This window comes from Streptopelia decaocto (genome assembly GCF_964273445.1).
Source record: "Streptopelia decaocto genome assembly, chromosome: 2".
NCBI lineage: Eukaryota > Metazoa > Chordata > Aves > Columbiformes > Columbidae > Streptopelia > Streptopelia decaocto.
The window spans coordinates 43,070,016-43,082,952 of record NC_138655.1 but is presented as its reverse complement, the minus strand read 5'-3'; the positions used below and the strand labels follow the sequence as shown (position 1 = coordinate 43,082,952).

Below are 12,937 nucleotides of genomic sequence, written 5' to 3'. Positions count from 1 at the left end.
TTACAATGTATCGTTCTTTCTATAACTTAAACCACATGTATTGAGGGAGTAGAGTCTGAGGAATATAATACCTTGGGTTGTTTCCTTTTGCCCCTGCCTGACAAGCTGAATTATTCATAAACCAAATTCAAGATTCTGTATTCTGTGAGAATGTGAAATGAGTGCTGAAATATCTTCTGCTTCTTTGGGGAATGGGGTTATTCAGTTTTCACATGGTTTTCATGAGCTATATTTGAGAAATCAGCAACTGAAGCTAAGCATCCACAGTATATATTATTAACAGTCACCTTTTATGATTTAAAGTGTTTGTTAAACATGTAAGAAATTTTAAATTATGAAGTCTCCTGGGGAGAATGTATACAATTTTGTTTTCTCTAAATGCCTGAATTAAAAGATGAATTAAAGACAATAAAGATGATAAAAATCTTAACAGAGTTTATGACTGTCTGAAAGCTCATATTCCTACTCTGCCCTGTGACCAGTCATATGCAAATGCATACAACACATGCAGAATGCAAGGGACACTCTTCCCCAAAGAAACAAAAATGTTAATAAAAGAGATCCTTCTGTTATTCTCACATTTTGTTCTTCAGTTGATTGTTTTAAACATTAATGAATATATAGTCTGAGGGCATAGGCTAGTCTTCAATGTAAGTAAAGAATCTGCTGCTTTGCTGATGGTTTGCACCTTACAATGCGGTTTCTTCCTGTTGATAATCACATTGAGCTGAACTAGATTGTATTTCTCCACAAACTGTGCACCACCTTGCAGAAAGAGCTTTCAGTCTAGGAAGCAGATTGCTTTTACAGTGCAGCATAGAACCAAGGCTGAACCTCCTTCTCATAGATCTTAACTTCTCATTTAGGCTAACTGGCCCAGGCACAGAGCTGTACTTAGGCAGTACTGTTCTAGAGGTAGCTGTGCCAGCTCGGTGTGGTGCTGCATGGTGCATTGTAGGTTGATCTCTGGTGTTGAGGTGGGAGGTCAGATGAATTAGATAGCAATACATATTTTAAATTTGAGATACTCTCTCCTTGTCAAATTTTAATTCTCATTAAAGGCTCTATGTCTGTTCTAGATATCTTGGAGCTCTAGAAATAAAAATGTAGTTTACATCTTGTAGGAAATTAGCAAGATAAATCTACAAAACCATACAGTTTTTGCTTTGCAGGCAAAACCTGAACATTTTTGCGTATGTAAATTCATTAAGTCACTGTGAAATATATTACTTTACACTCTTTTCCTCTACTAATGAGATGTTGCCAAAGGCAGTATTGTCTCCTTTTCTAACAACACCGATTTACGGTCAAAGTTTATATATTCACAGTAGTTTTATGGTGTAGCTGCTCCAAAAATAAGCCACTTTTATTTGCTAGTATAAACACAAATACCATATGACTGCAAGACCACACAGCTGAATCACTGATTTTGTAATTAAAAATTGCAAGGTTTATGAATTAAGATTTTATACATGTAGTGAAGTACATAAGGTTCTTTCAGTGTTGGAAGCTGCAAAAATAGACCAGTCACTGTTTTCCACCTCAACAGCAACAGTAGGAAACCTTTCATTTACTGACAGACATTTATAGTTTTTGAACACCTTTTGTGGATCACACAATAACATATGATTTACCGTTACTGAGCAATAATGCAAAATCATTGTGTAAGGAATGTGTCATGGATTGTTTTTACTTCTGAGCTATAGATGACCATGCTTTGTCTATAGACCGGCTTAAATGCTGGACTTGTGCCCCACTGATTACTATCGGAAAATGTTCTTCAGCTTCAGTGATGGATATCACTGTATTTGAAACCTGGATTGTAGAACTCCAAGGTGTGCACACAAAGATTATCCAACAAATGTTTGTATGTAGTTGAGACTTAATTTGGTCAATGAAAGCAGTTCACACAAATATTCCCATTCCAGAAAGTACATCTATATTGAAGTGTGAGAGAGTAAAACTTAAAATGATCAAAGAAACTATGTAACTATGAACTTTTCCATTTTCCTGCATTACAATGGCTGTTAATGAGCTTTTCAGCTTCCCATGTCCTGGGTAAGACCATTAAGAATCCAAAAAGCCCACCCAAAGAATGTATAAGTAAAGGCATCTGATTAATCTTTGATAATCAAATGCTAAAAGTAATAATACATACTTTTGTAACATTGATCACTTAGTAACTTACATTGTGTCCATTTTACAATTTATATTTTAGTTCTTTGGTGAATTATAGATCTTTGTTCTCATTTGGTATACTTAGTGGCTATAGAAACATTTTAAGAATAAATATTTCATTTAATATGGAAGGTATAATTTCTACAAAATAAGAATGTTTTCTTTAAAGAACTTAGATCAGTTTTGGAAATGTTTTAACTTTTTAATATATCTTGCGATGAAAAAGACAAGTTTGTCATTTTGTATCTGAAGTTAGCCTTCAGACACAGCATTTTTTTTTATCCTGAAAATGACATTAATAGATGTCTCACAGCATGTATTGAAGTATGATGTTATGGAAATATATAGATGCATAGATTTAAAAAATCATAGAATTAGAACGTCTTTCAAGATTTCAACATTTCTTATAGAAAACTTTGAGAAGTATTGGTCCACTAGCTGAAGAAAAAAGCTATTTCATATGATTGTATCACTTGCTAAATGGTATGAAATACTACCTTTTTTGCTGAGATTTAGAACAACACAAAACTGCAGTAAACAGCATACCAAAGGGATATTTTACAGATGCATTTATTTTTTTCTAAAAAGCTAAATGAACATATTAATGTTAGAGGGTGTTACAGGGTTCCAAAACAAATACAGGAGTCTGAAAATAATGAAACCTCCCTTGTAGCAGTTGTCATTGGTAAACCACTGGAGCAATTCTGATTCTGATTTATTTATTCTCTAACAGAAGCGAAGCCTCTTTTTACAATACTTAGAAAACTTTATCACTGATATACATCCTTTGATCTGAAATACGCTGGCAATCAGTTGGCCCATTTACATACAAATGACTTATTTCTGATAATAATTTTGAGATATAAGCATTAGAATAAAGACAGAAATACTGGTCCTGGAAAGAAGTTGAAGAAATGTGTTCTGTGATAACTTCCTTATCTGATTATTTTTTTTTTTACAGTGCAAGACATATGCTTGTGTTTTGGAGAGTCATCTTATGGGACTTACCATTGACTTTAGCATGGGCTTTGTTTGTTTCGATGCTGCCACAAAGGTAAAGTTCTAAGACTTGTTGTCATCATTTTATTATTATTCCTCTTTATTTCTTATATTTTGTGATAAGTAGTACATCCTTAAAATGTACGTATTTTCACCAGAGATCATCTCATGTCAAATCTCTCCTGCTTTAGTTTAAACTCAGAAATTATTTCTAAATGGTGTGAAAAGTTGTATTCTGTGATGTGCTTGTTATTGACAAGTCATTACCAACATCAATCTGAAACAGGCATCAGGTCTTCATTCTTTAATTTCACATGGAAGCCCAGAGTGACTCAGTTTGATATTTCTTTTGCTAGCACATCTTTGCTTTTGAGAGGAAACAATCTTCTTGGTTTCAGGTTGATCTGTGAGCTTTGACAAGAACTTGACGTTTTCTTCTCCTGTTTCATGGGTAGGAGTGTGTATTATTACAGCAATTCCTAGTCTGTTTTAGATATTTTTGTTCAGGTGTCTGTAAAAAGATAAATCAGCAATAGTCTGTATGTCTTATGTTTTTCCCATCAGCGTTAAAAAAGCTCAGTGCACTTGATGAAATAGTTTGGTATGCCAATTGCATCAATTTCCAGATTATATTAATGCAGGTCCAAATCTCAGTAAAATCATTGAGTGCCTATGCATGTTTGCATTTGCACTAATTGCTAAGAAGTACTAAAATGTAAGCAGGTGTGAGAGTCGGTCTGAAAATGGAGCAGTATTTGCTGCAGGCTTTATTGCTACTACTTGACACTGCTATTATGGAAGAACATGAAATAATTTTTCAGAGTTGCACTTCTCTTCAGCATCTGTTTTCCTTTGAGATGCCATAGGTGACGGTTGCCACCAGCAATTGCTGAAAATGCCTTTTTCTCTCCAGAATATACCCCCATCCTCTGTCTTAAGTCAACCCTTCCCATCACATTACTCTACTAATCAGAACCCTTTTATACTTCCTACTTCATTCCACTGTTTTTTTTTGCACAAAGTGTGGTGAATATGAAGTCCAAATACTTGTGTATACATATTTCTTTTTATTAAGCAAATGGTCTTGTATAATTCATCAGTGAAATACATTATTGTCAACTTAGGATGTATTACACAAAATATCACTTAAACAGAATTAAAATGCAGTGGCTCAGAAAAAAATGTGTAGGCTTCCCTCCACCCTCCAATAATAATCTAGCAATCCTTTTGTATAAAGGTGATTTGCATCTCCTTCAAAGCTCTTGCATATCTCTTATTCTCAAAAGACTTCAGACTCCCTCAAAGCCATTTTCTGCACTACAAGCACACACTGAATTTCATGTAGGAAAGTACAAGCACAACTGCCTTCATACACATTTCATTGGCTGAAGCATATAGTACTCTTTTGGTGTGGCCATAGAACATGTATGGCAGATTTCCAGATATAGAAAAAAAAAACTCTAGTAGAGATATAACTTCACTGTCTTACTTTCTCAAACTAGTCACAATGCCTTTCCACTTGTACAAAATTTCTGGAGACCTCATCTTGGTGAACAATATTACTTATAAAAGAGATTCTTCTTTGTCCTCACAAATAGGTGGGCTTTTTTTTTTTTCTTTCATAGCAAAGAGCAGAAAAATATTTCAAGTATTACTATTGACTACTGAAGCACTAAGGCAATTGTTAACAGTGCAAGCAGATTTGCACTCAGTTCTTCTCTTCCTGCAGCTCCATGTTCCTCATCAAGTCACAGAGGTAGTACTAAAAATACATGAACAAGTGCAGCAAAAAAATAACATCTAATTTCCATTTCAAGCCAGAAGAATCCTGACTGGATAGAACCATAGAATCATAGAATAATTTGAGTTGGAAGTGACCTTCAGAAGTCATGTAGTCCAACCCCCCTGCAGTGATCAGGGACATCTTCAACTAGATCAGGTTGCTCAGAGCCCTGTCCCACCTGGCCTTGAATGTTTCCAGGGATGGGGCATCAGCCATAGAGTAGGTGGGGAACCTACTCAAACCAAAACCATACTGCACAACCCAAATAGCAGAAGATCCACAATGCGAGACAACTAGAGTGAAGCTTTGATGACCTGATGACAACCAGAAGAAAACCAAGGAGTTTTCCATATTCCATATCCCCTAAGTTTGAGAAGGCACATAAAGCATTGTCAGAATGCAAAGCAATTTCACTTTTTCCTCTCTCCTTCATCTGTGAAGCCATGGAAACTTGGAATTAATTTGTTCCTTCTGGGTTGGCATCTAGCCTCAGCATCCAAAAAGTTCTGAAACATTAAGCCAAGCATTAACCACAGCTGAGTGTCTGGGGATCTTGAGGGTCTGATGAAAGAGGATAGGTTTACAGAAACTGAAAGAGGTTTTATCAATGTGTGAAAGGGTTGCAGAGGTGTAAAGCAATTTCCTTCAGGAAAGGAAGGGCTTCATAGGCATTATGTGAACAGAACAGCCAAGTGTAGATCTTCTCATGAACTGGAAGACATTATTGCAGTGAATAGACTGCAGTTGTTACTAGAGAATGTTTAGAATATTTTGTAACATCTGCAACTGACATACTGTGCTGCTCCTCTTCCTTCTTTCCTGCCAGCCTTGCACTGGGTAGCAGCCCACAAAAGATTTATCAGACTCAAAGCAGCCTTAGAAATCTATCGGTCAGTACTCTCATTCACTGCACTTACATACAGGCTGGAAGGAGGAGCAGGGGACTGCTGCTAATCTGTCGATTCTATCACCAAGCCCCTACTATGTTACTCTGATCCTCAAAGCTACTGACACCAGCCAGGAGCTGCATGCTGTGGCAGAAGTTATTCCCCCTGAGCAAGTACTCTTTCCCATTTTTCAGAGTTACACTTATCTCCTGGTTTCCCTTGCACCTGCTCCACATCCACTGTCCATGTTTTTTCTGCGTTTCTTGCACTTTCAGTCTTCATTTTAGACTGATAAAATAAATTTTGCCTGCATGCTTGCTGATTTTTTTCTTTTAAAAGTGAGTTTATTGTCCTGAATGGAGAAAGGGACATGCTGATAAAGCTCAGGAGTCTGTACGGGAAGAATGCTGAAGGCTTAAGGGTTTGTTTCCATTTTCTTTGATACAGAAAACCAGGCAAGCAGAGAGTACATTTTAAGATAAAGGCATTGTGTTAAAAATGCCTGATCTATTAGATGGCATGCATACCAGAGATATGCACATACTAATCCATTCATTAGCCATGAAGAAGCTGTACATTGGAAATTTGAGAAAATAAATGAATAGCAATAACTGAGACTATAAAACCCATTGTAAACATAGTATGAAGATGTCAAGACCTTTTTTTTTTTTTTTTCACCTCACTTACAAATCAGACATCCACAAATGGGGTTTTTAAAGCATAAAAGAGGAAGAGAAAAGAAACAATACTATATAATGCCATGTAGTACATTGCCAATGACTGCTATAGTTTAAATTGTCAAAACACACTTTAATGGATACCTTAATGGATACCTAAATAGGAAAACCATTACCTATTCTCCACCATTTTATGTAAAGATAAAGGTCACCATTCTTTGAGCCAAAATTCATTCAAATATCTTAATTATGACAATGGCAGGTGTAGGTTGTATCTAGGCTGGTAATATTCTTCAACAATATTACTATACTCACATAAACTGAAACATAAACTAGAAGTGTTTAGCCACAAAAAATGAAAAATATTATTTCTCCACCTAATGAAGGAGTTTGTATGAATCGAGAGTTCAAAATCTGAGAAAACAATAAAAAATGGAAATCAGTTTATAGGACAAGGAAAACACGAATAAAATTTAAGTTAAATTACGTATATCTTATGAATATTTACACATACATTTGTGCATTAAGACTTTACAGAAGTCCTAGAAACTGTCACATGAATTAACAAACTCAGTATTAGAGATGAAAACGCTATTTAAAATGTCATACCATTCATTAAAAATATTTAAATATAATACTTTATAAATTTTAAGAATTTTTATGATCAGTATTTCAAAAATCTTTCAAAGTCATTGTAGTACAGAAATTTTGTTCAGTCATGGATTTCATCGTTCACAAAATGTACCTACCAACAGAGCATGTTAACAAGTTTGCTGACAATAGCAGTTATGGGTCTTTCACTATGTAAAATGTAGTTCCAACTACTCTGCCCTGAGCAGGGACACCTTTCACTAGGTCAGATGGCTCAAAGTCTCATCTAACCTGGCTTTGAACACTTCCAGGGGTGGGGCAAAGTCTCTGGGCAGCCTGTTCAAGTGTTTCAACACCCTCATCATAAAGAATTTCTTTTTTTATATCGAATCTAAATCTTCTAATCTAGGTCTTCAGTAAATTTTCAAGTGATATCTATTTTATACTTAACACAGTGCTCATGGTATTAGAAGTTTTCTTTCTTAATCATTACTGAACTGACTGTGAGCTATTTTCAGTAATGAATGATCACTGATAAACTGAAGTAAAGCCAAGTTCTTCAACTCATTTATTTTAACAGTTTTTCATCTATTCCCGTATTCAAGTTATTTAAGCAATCAAACAATATTTAAATTGTTTTTTCCCTCTTACTTTTCAAGTTAATCAGGTTTTTTCCAACATGCCTGACAAATTGCAGTCAAAATGTTGCAAATGTTCTAAAACCCAAACTCACTACGAGTGCTCGTAAATGACTTTATAGAGGGTAATGACTCCCATTATGCTTATGGTTTCCAGTCAAAAGCTGTACAACTCTGTGTGGCTTGTTTCCTTGTTTACTGTCATTTAATGTTTATATAACACACAACCATGTACATTGAAATTCTAAGTCTAAATTAGTAACTAAAAGCTGTCATCTGTGCTAAATGTATTTCAAGTCAAACATCATATTTCGATAAAAACATTGTTTCTGTGTCTGCACAGAACTATGATAAATGCCAGTATACAAAGTATTAAACCAGGTTCTTCAGAACAAATATGTGCTGTGATGTGATTATAACTGCACTGACATAAATCATAGCTGTTTCTGCTGCATATCCCCAGCTTTCTCTTACTCATTTTCTGATGGATAGCTCTTACAGCCAACAGCAGTTTGTAATTTAGAGCATTTGGTATGTTGCTTTGTAATAAACCATTGTGACTTCCTGAAAGGAGAATGAACAGTTTTTAAGACTGCCTAGTTACATCTGCTTCCTCCAACATTTCAGAAAATATTTCTTAGTTCAGCTGAACAGTTTTTAAACTACCAAATGTAATTACAGACAGACAATAATTCCTTTCCCTACACATTAAAAGGTAGCAACATGTATACTTGTGTTCTTGTTCTTCTGTAGCACTTTCTGGAGCCAAAGCTCCAGTGCAAAGTGTCTTTTTTTTTTTTTTTTTTTAATGATGTATAGTTTGAAAGAGAACTGCAACATATAGGCCAATGACTAGTTTCTATCATGTAGTTCTTCATTTGCGTACATGGAAATTTAAATCTGATCATTGGTGAGTGTCCCCATAGCATCTCTTCCACTGGGAACTTCTTCAAAAAATGTCCACCAACTTTAAAGCAATTTCATTTGCATTATTTGAAATACAAGATGTCTGTACATCCTTATATTGACCTTCCCTCTTTCTTTCTTGCTGGTGTTCTCCTAAAAGTGAATTTAATTAGTCTTTGAGAATACTTTTCTCTTGGCTGCCTAATTTTTTTACAGATTCTGTTGAGTTAGACCTTCCACTACAATGTGTCTTATTATACAGCCTCTACTCCAGACATAATTTTTCTTTTAAGATGTTTCAGATTCTAAATGTTGTTTTGTTTTGGTTTAATTATGAAAATTCTAAAAATATGCAAAAATTTCTGTTGCAGTGTTAGAAGTTACAAACCAAATTTTACCCTAGGTCATTTTTGTAGCATTGTGTATCAGTGTCTACTGGGGAAAACATTTTTCCTAAATCCTGTACAATTACAGCACAGCAACTCAGTGTTCAGGGCCAGGATGGATGGGGCTTCGAGCCACCTGGTCTAGTGGAAGGTGTCTCTGCCCATGGCAGAAGAGTTGGAACTAGATGTTCTTTAAGGTCTTTTGCAACCTAAATCATTCTATGATTCTATGGTTTCTCTAACATTTGCTATTATATAGACATCAGTGTTTTAATGAGCAAATATAACTCTTCTGTGGATGATTTATGTTAGTATGGACATATACAGATATCATGGTAAGCATTTATAAATAAGTTTTTGTGGCCAGTGTAGCCACCTTAAGAATTAAGGATGGAGACTGATAGATTAAGAAGCATAACAAGATGTGTGCAGAAGCTCTTCTATCTACTATTCTGAAAGTGATCCAATGTATAAAAGTATTTATTCAAGTGACATTCAAGAACTTATTTTTAACATGATTCTAACAAAAAATAAAACAAAAAAAACCTTCAAGTGTAGATGTGTATGGATATATATACATGGACATATGTATGTTATAGATGTTTCTGTTTATACTGACATATTCATTAAAATTATTTTCTATAATGCATATTTGCATCATAACTTGTATGAATAATATATGTATAGATATGTGTGAGTGTACATTGCAATATACCTAACTGTACAAAGTGCTATGTCAGTACTCCATCAAATTTACTGCTCCTTAAACCAGCAGTCAAAAATATATATTTGCCAGAAGAGAAAATAATCATCCCTTATAGGACTGAGAATAAAGTGTTGTTGAATTATATGATGATTCTAGAACAAGGCAACAAAACCCTCCATAACGGCCCATAAGGTGCATATCAACAAAGCTCAATGTACCTATCACCTGTTCTCTCATGGACAACTTGCACATTTCATCAAAAAAGAGAATACATTGTAAACAAGAAATAGCATTACAATATATTTAATTTGTTTTTAATACTAAAAGGCTACTAAATAACACAGAATGGAATTGCTCTTAATTTGTTTATGAACAAACTCCATGTTTTCTAGGGATAAATGCACTGAGATCTGTCTCTTCGTGCAACATGTCATCTTCAAACATAGTGAAATAAAACAGCATTTAAAAAACCCCCTGATATCCAAAGTTCACTAATAGGGAAGGCAGAAGGAAACCAGACTCACTTTGGGGTGGAGATCTAATAATGTAACTTTTGTGAACATATAGTTATTCTTTGCTTAGAATTTAAAATGCTGAACAAATAACTACTATAACTTTAATATAAGCCATCAAGCATGGTTTGTACAGTCTTATGTAGTGTGGCTAGAAACAACCAAATGTTAGTAGGTTATCCATCAGTACTAAGCAAATAAACTGTAGTCTTTTAACAGTTGATGTAACTTCAGTAATGGACAAGAAGATTTATTTTATTCAGGGCTGACTTTCTTGCTTTTTTCCTTTCTCATTTTTGTTCTGTATCTTCTGTGTCCTCTCCTGTCTTTCTCTTTACAGTTATAAAGCTACAACAGTTGACAAAGGCAATTGTCTTGGACTATAATTCTGTTGTAGTAAGACACTCTCCAGAGACCAGTAACACGGTAGAACTGAGCATGAACAAGATCTTAATCCTGCTTAGTTCCCTGTTGCTGCTATCAGTACGGATAAAGCGTCACTTTGAAAGAATGCAATCCTTCTCAATTAGGTGTGAGACAAATAACCAAATTAAGGTGTATCCCAGGTGCCCAAAGACCCAATTACCTCTAGTCTTGAAAATAAAGACCTACAAGGCATCTGCTCTTGATTTAGTTTGACTTCTAGGAGTATCACTTGTTAGTCAAATGACAACATTAGCTCCAAAGGTGTCAGTTGAAATTTAGCATAATTCTGTAATATATATGGTAAAAAGATGCCTTAAAAAGCAAAATGGAAGAATTATTTTATCAGTCAAAGTATCAAGAATAAAGGAGGTTGTGTTGGAAAAGTATGACTACATCTTTTTGAAGATGCGGTGGAAAAGACAACAAAGTGCTTCCTTGAAACTAATATTTGAAAAGTGACCTCTGACATTCTTCCCTTAACAAAGATGGTTTCTTTATTTACTCCACCATTTACAGGTGGTCTGAGATGTAGCTGTCTAATCATTATAAAACAATGACAGACTCTGAGCTTTTTTCCAAGCATCCTACTAAAAGCCCAATTTCTTTTACTATTATGTAGTAAAACCTATATTATTCATGTCAATTGAAAGTATAAAGAAAACCTGTATTTAGTGATGTGCACTGGCAAGTAAAATGGTGCCATTGCAGTATGTGGTGCAAACACTATTTCACAAATTCATTAAGCATAAATGGTCTTTTTACAACAACAGAATTGATCCACAGTGCATAATATAGAAGAAGTGAGACTGTTTAATAACGAATTGAAGATAGTTCATCACTGAAGCCATAGGACACAAATAAATTATTTTCTGGTAGGAGACTCTGAAATTGACAAAATACAGCTTTTCTTTCCTATGTCAATGCAAAATGCCCAGTATATCCTTGCTAAATCATATAGCTATTACAGACCCTTGGATTAGTCAGACAGTCATATTTCTATGCATATTCCTTAGCATATGGTAAGACCCAAAACAAACCAAAAGCTTAACCTATGCTCTCAGTCATACCCTAAACTAAGATAATTATGATGCATTGCCACTTTTCTGAAAGCATTATCTAGATGGGAAGTGATCTTGTTTTCATTGCACTATCAGAAAAAATATTTCATCAACATTGTATGTAGTTTAGTCTAGTATTCTGAAATAACAGAAGTGAATAGTACACTGACATATGATATAATTTTGAGAATATTCTCTAAGTCCTTTGCAGAATATTTCTTCTAGATTTAGCACTAGTGCTAAGAATAGAAACAATATAACTTTCTTAATTTGTGTTACTGTGAGTAACATCAGCAAAGTATTACAGGTACTGAAGTCAGTAGCTTTTCTTCCATGTGACATTTATGTATTGCATTTACATCTCATCTATAAAATAAAATATGCAAGCAGAGAGCATTCGTGGGTAATTATAGCAAATTAACACTAGCAGAAGATAATAGTCAGTAATTTGGTTACAAAGACTAGAACAAATGAGTCCCAGATGATTACTTATAAATAAAATATTTCTCATTAAAAAGTTTTAGTGGAGAATCTTGGTCCCACATATGTCAAAGGAAAAAAAAATCCTATTAATTTTAGTGAAGCCAGGATTTCATTTTTTGACGATTTCTTATTGCAATAATATAATATATTCTCAAGAGAAGTCTTAAATCTAATTTGTTGACTTGTCTGCACTTTTTATTTGTTTGCATTACATTCTGGTATTCTTTGAAGTTAACTTTATTGAATGTTATAAAATGTAAAACACAGCCTAAGTGATCTATGAATAATAATTGAGAAAATAATATATATCTTATTGGTTGTTCTCAATGTTATGCATTGTACATTGCACTGTGTGTGATACATATAGTAATTATGTCAGGATTTCCTTGACCACACCAGATTTATGCAAATTATGAAGCCAGTGGTAGTTTCAGTATATGCTATTAACTTGGTCACCAGTTTCTAAATTGGACTGCTTGCTGTTATTCACAAGTTCTGTCTCTACTCATGGATTGAGAGTTCCTTTTTAAAGATAATAAGTACTGCATACTGAGTTCTCACCTTGGTCTTCCATCAAGGCATGATAAGGTTGTGTGCCTTGACTTGAGAAGCATATCAGGGTCCTTGGGAGTAGCTGATTCCAGCATCTACCACAGAATCTTTTTGAATTTGTTTGCAATTTGCACTTTAAAAGGAATTGCTACCTG

General features: G+C 34.5%; 1 protein-coding gene across 2 annotated transcripts in view; it reads left to right on the top strand.

Moving 5' to 3' along the window:
- Positions 1–12,937, top strand: part of SNTG1 (syntrophin gamma 1) — a 330,365-nt gene that overhangs the window by 303,611 nt on the left and 13,817 nt on the right. For both annotated transcript variants that reach the window (XM_082045789.1, XM_082045788.1), the window contains one exon: positions 3,140–3,232. In XM_082045789.1, the coding sequence (XP_081901915.1) occupies positions 3,140–3,232 (93 nt within the window). The remainder of the gene's footprint in view (positions 1–3,139; positions 3,233–12,937) is intronic.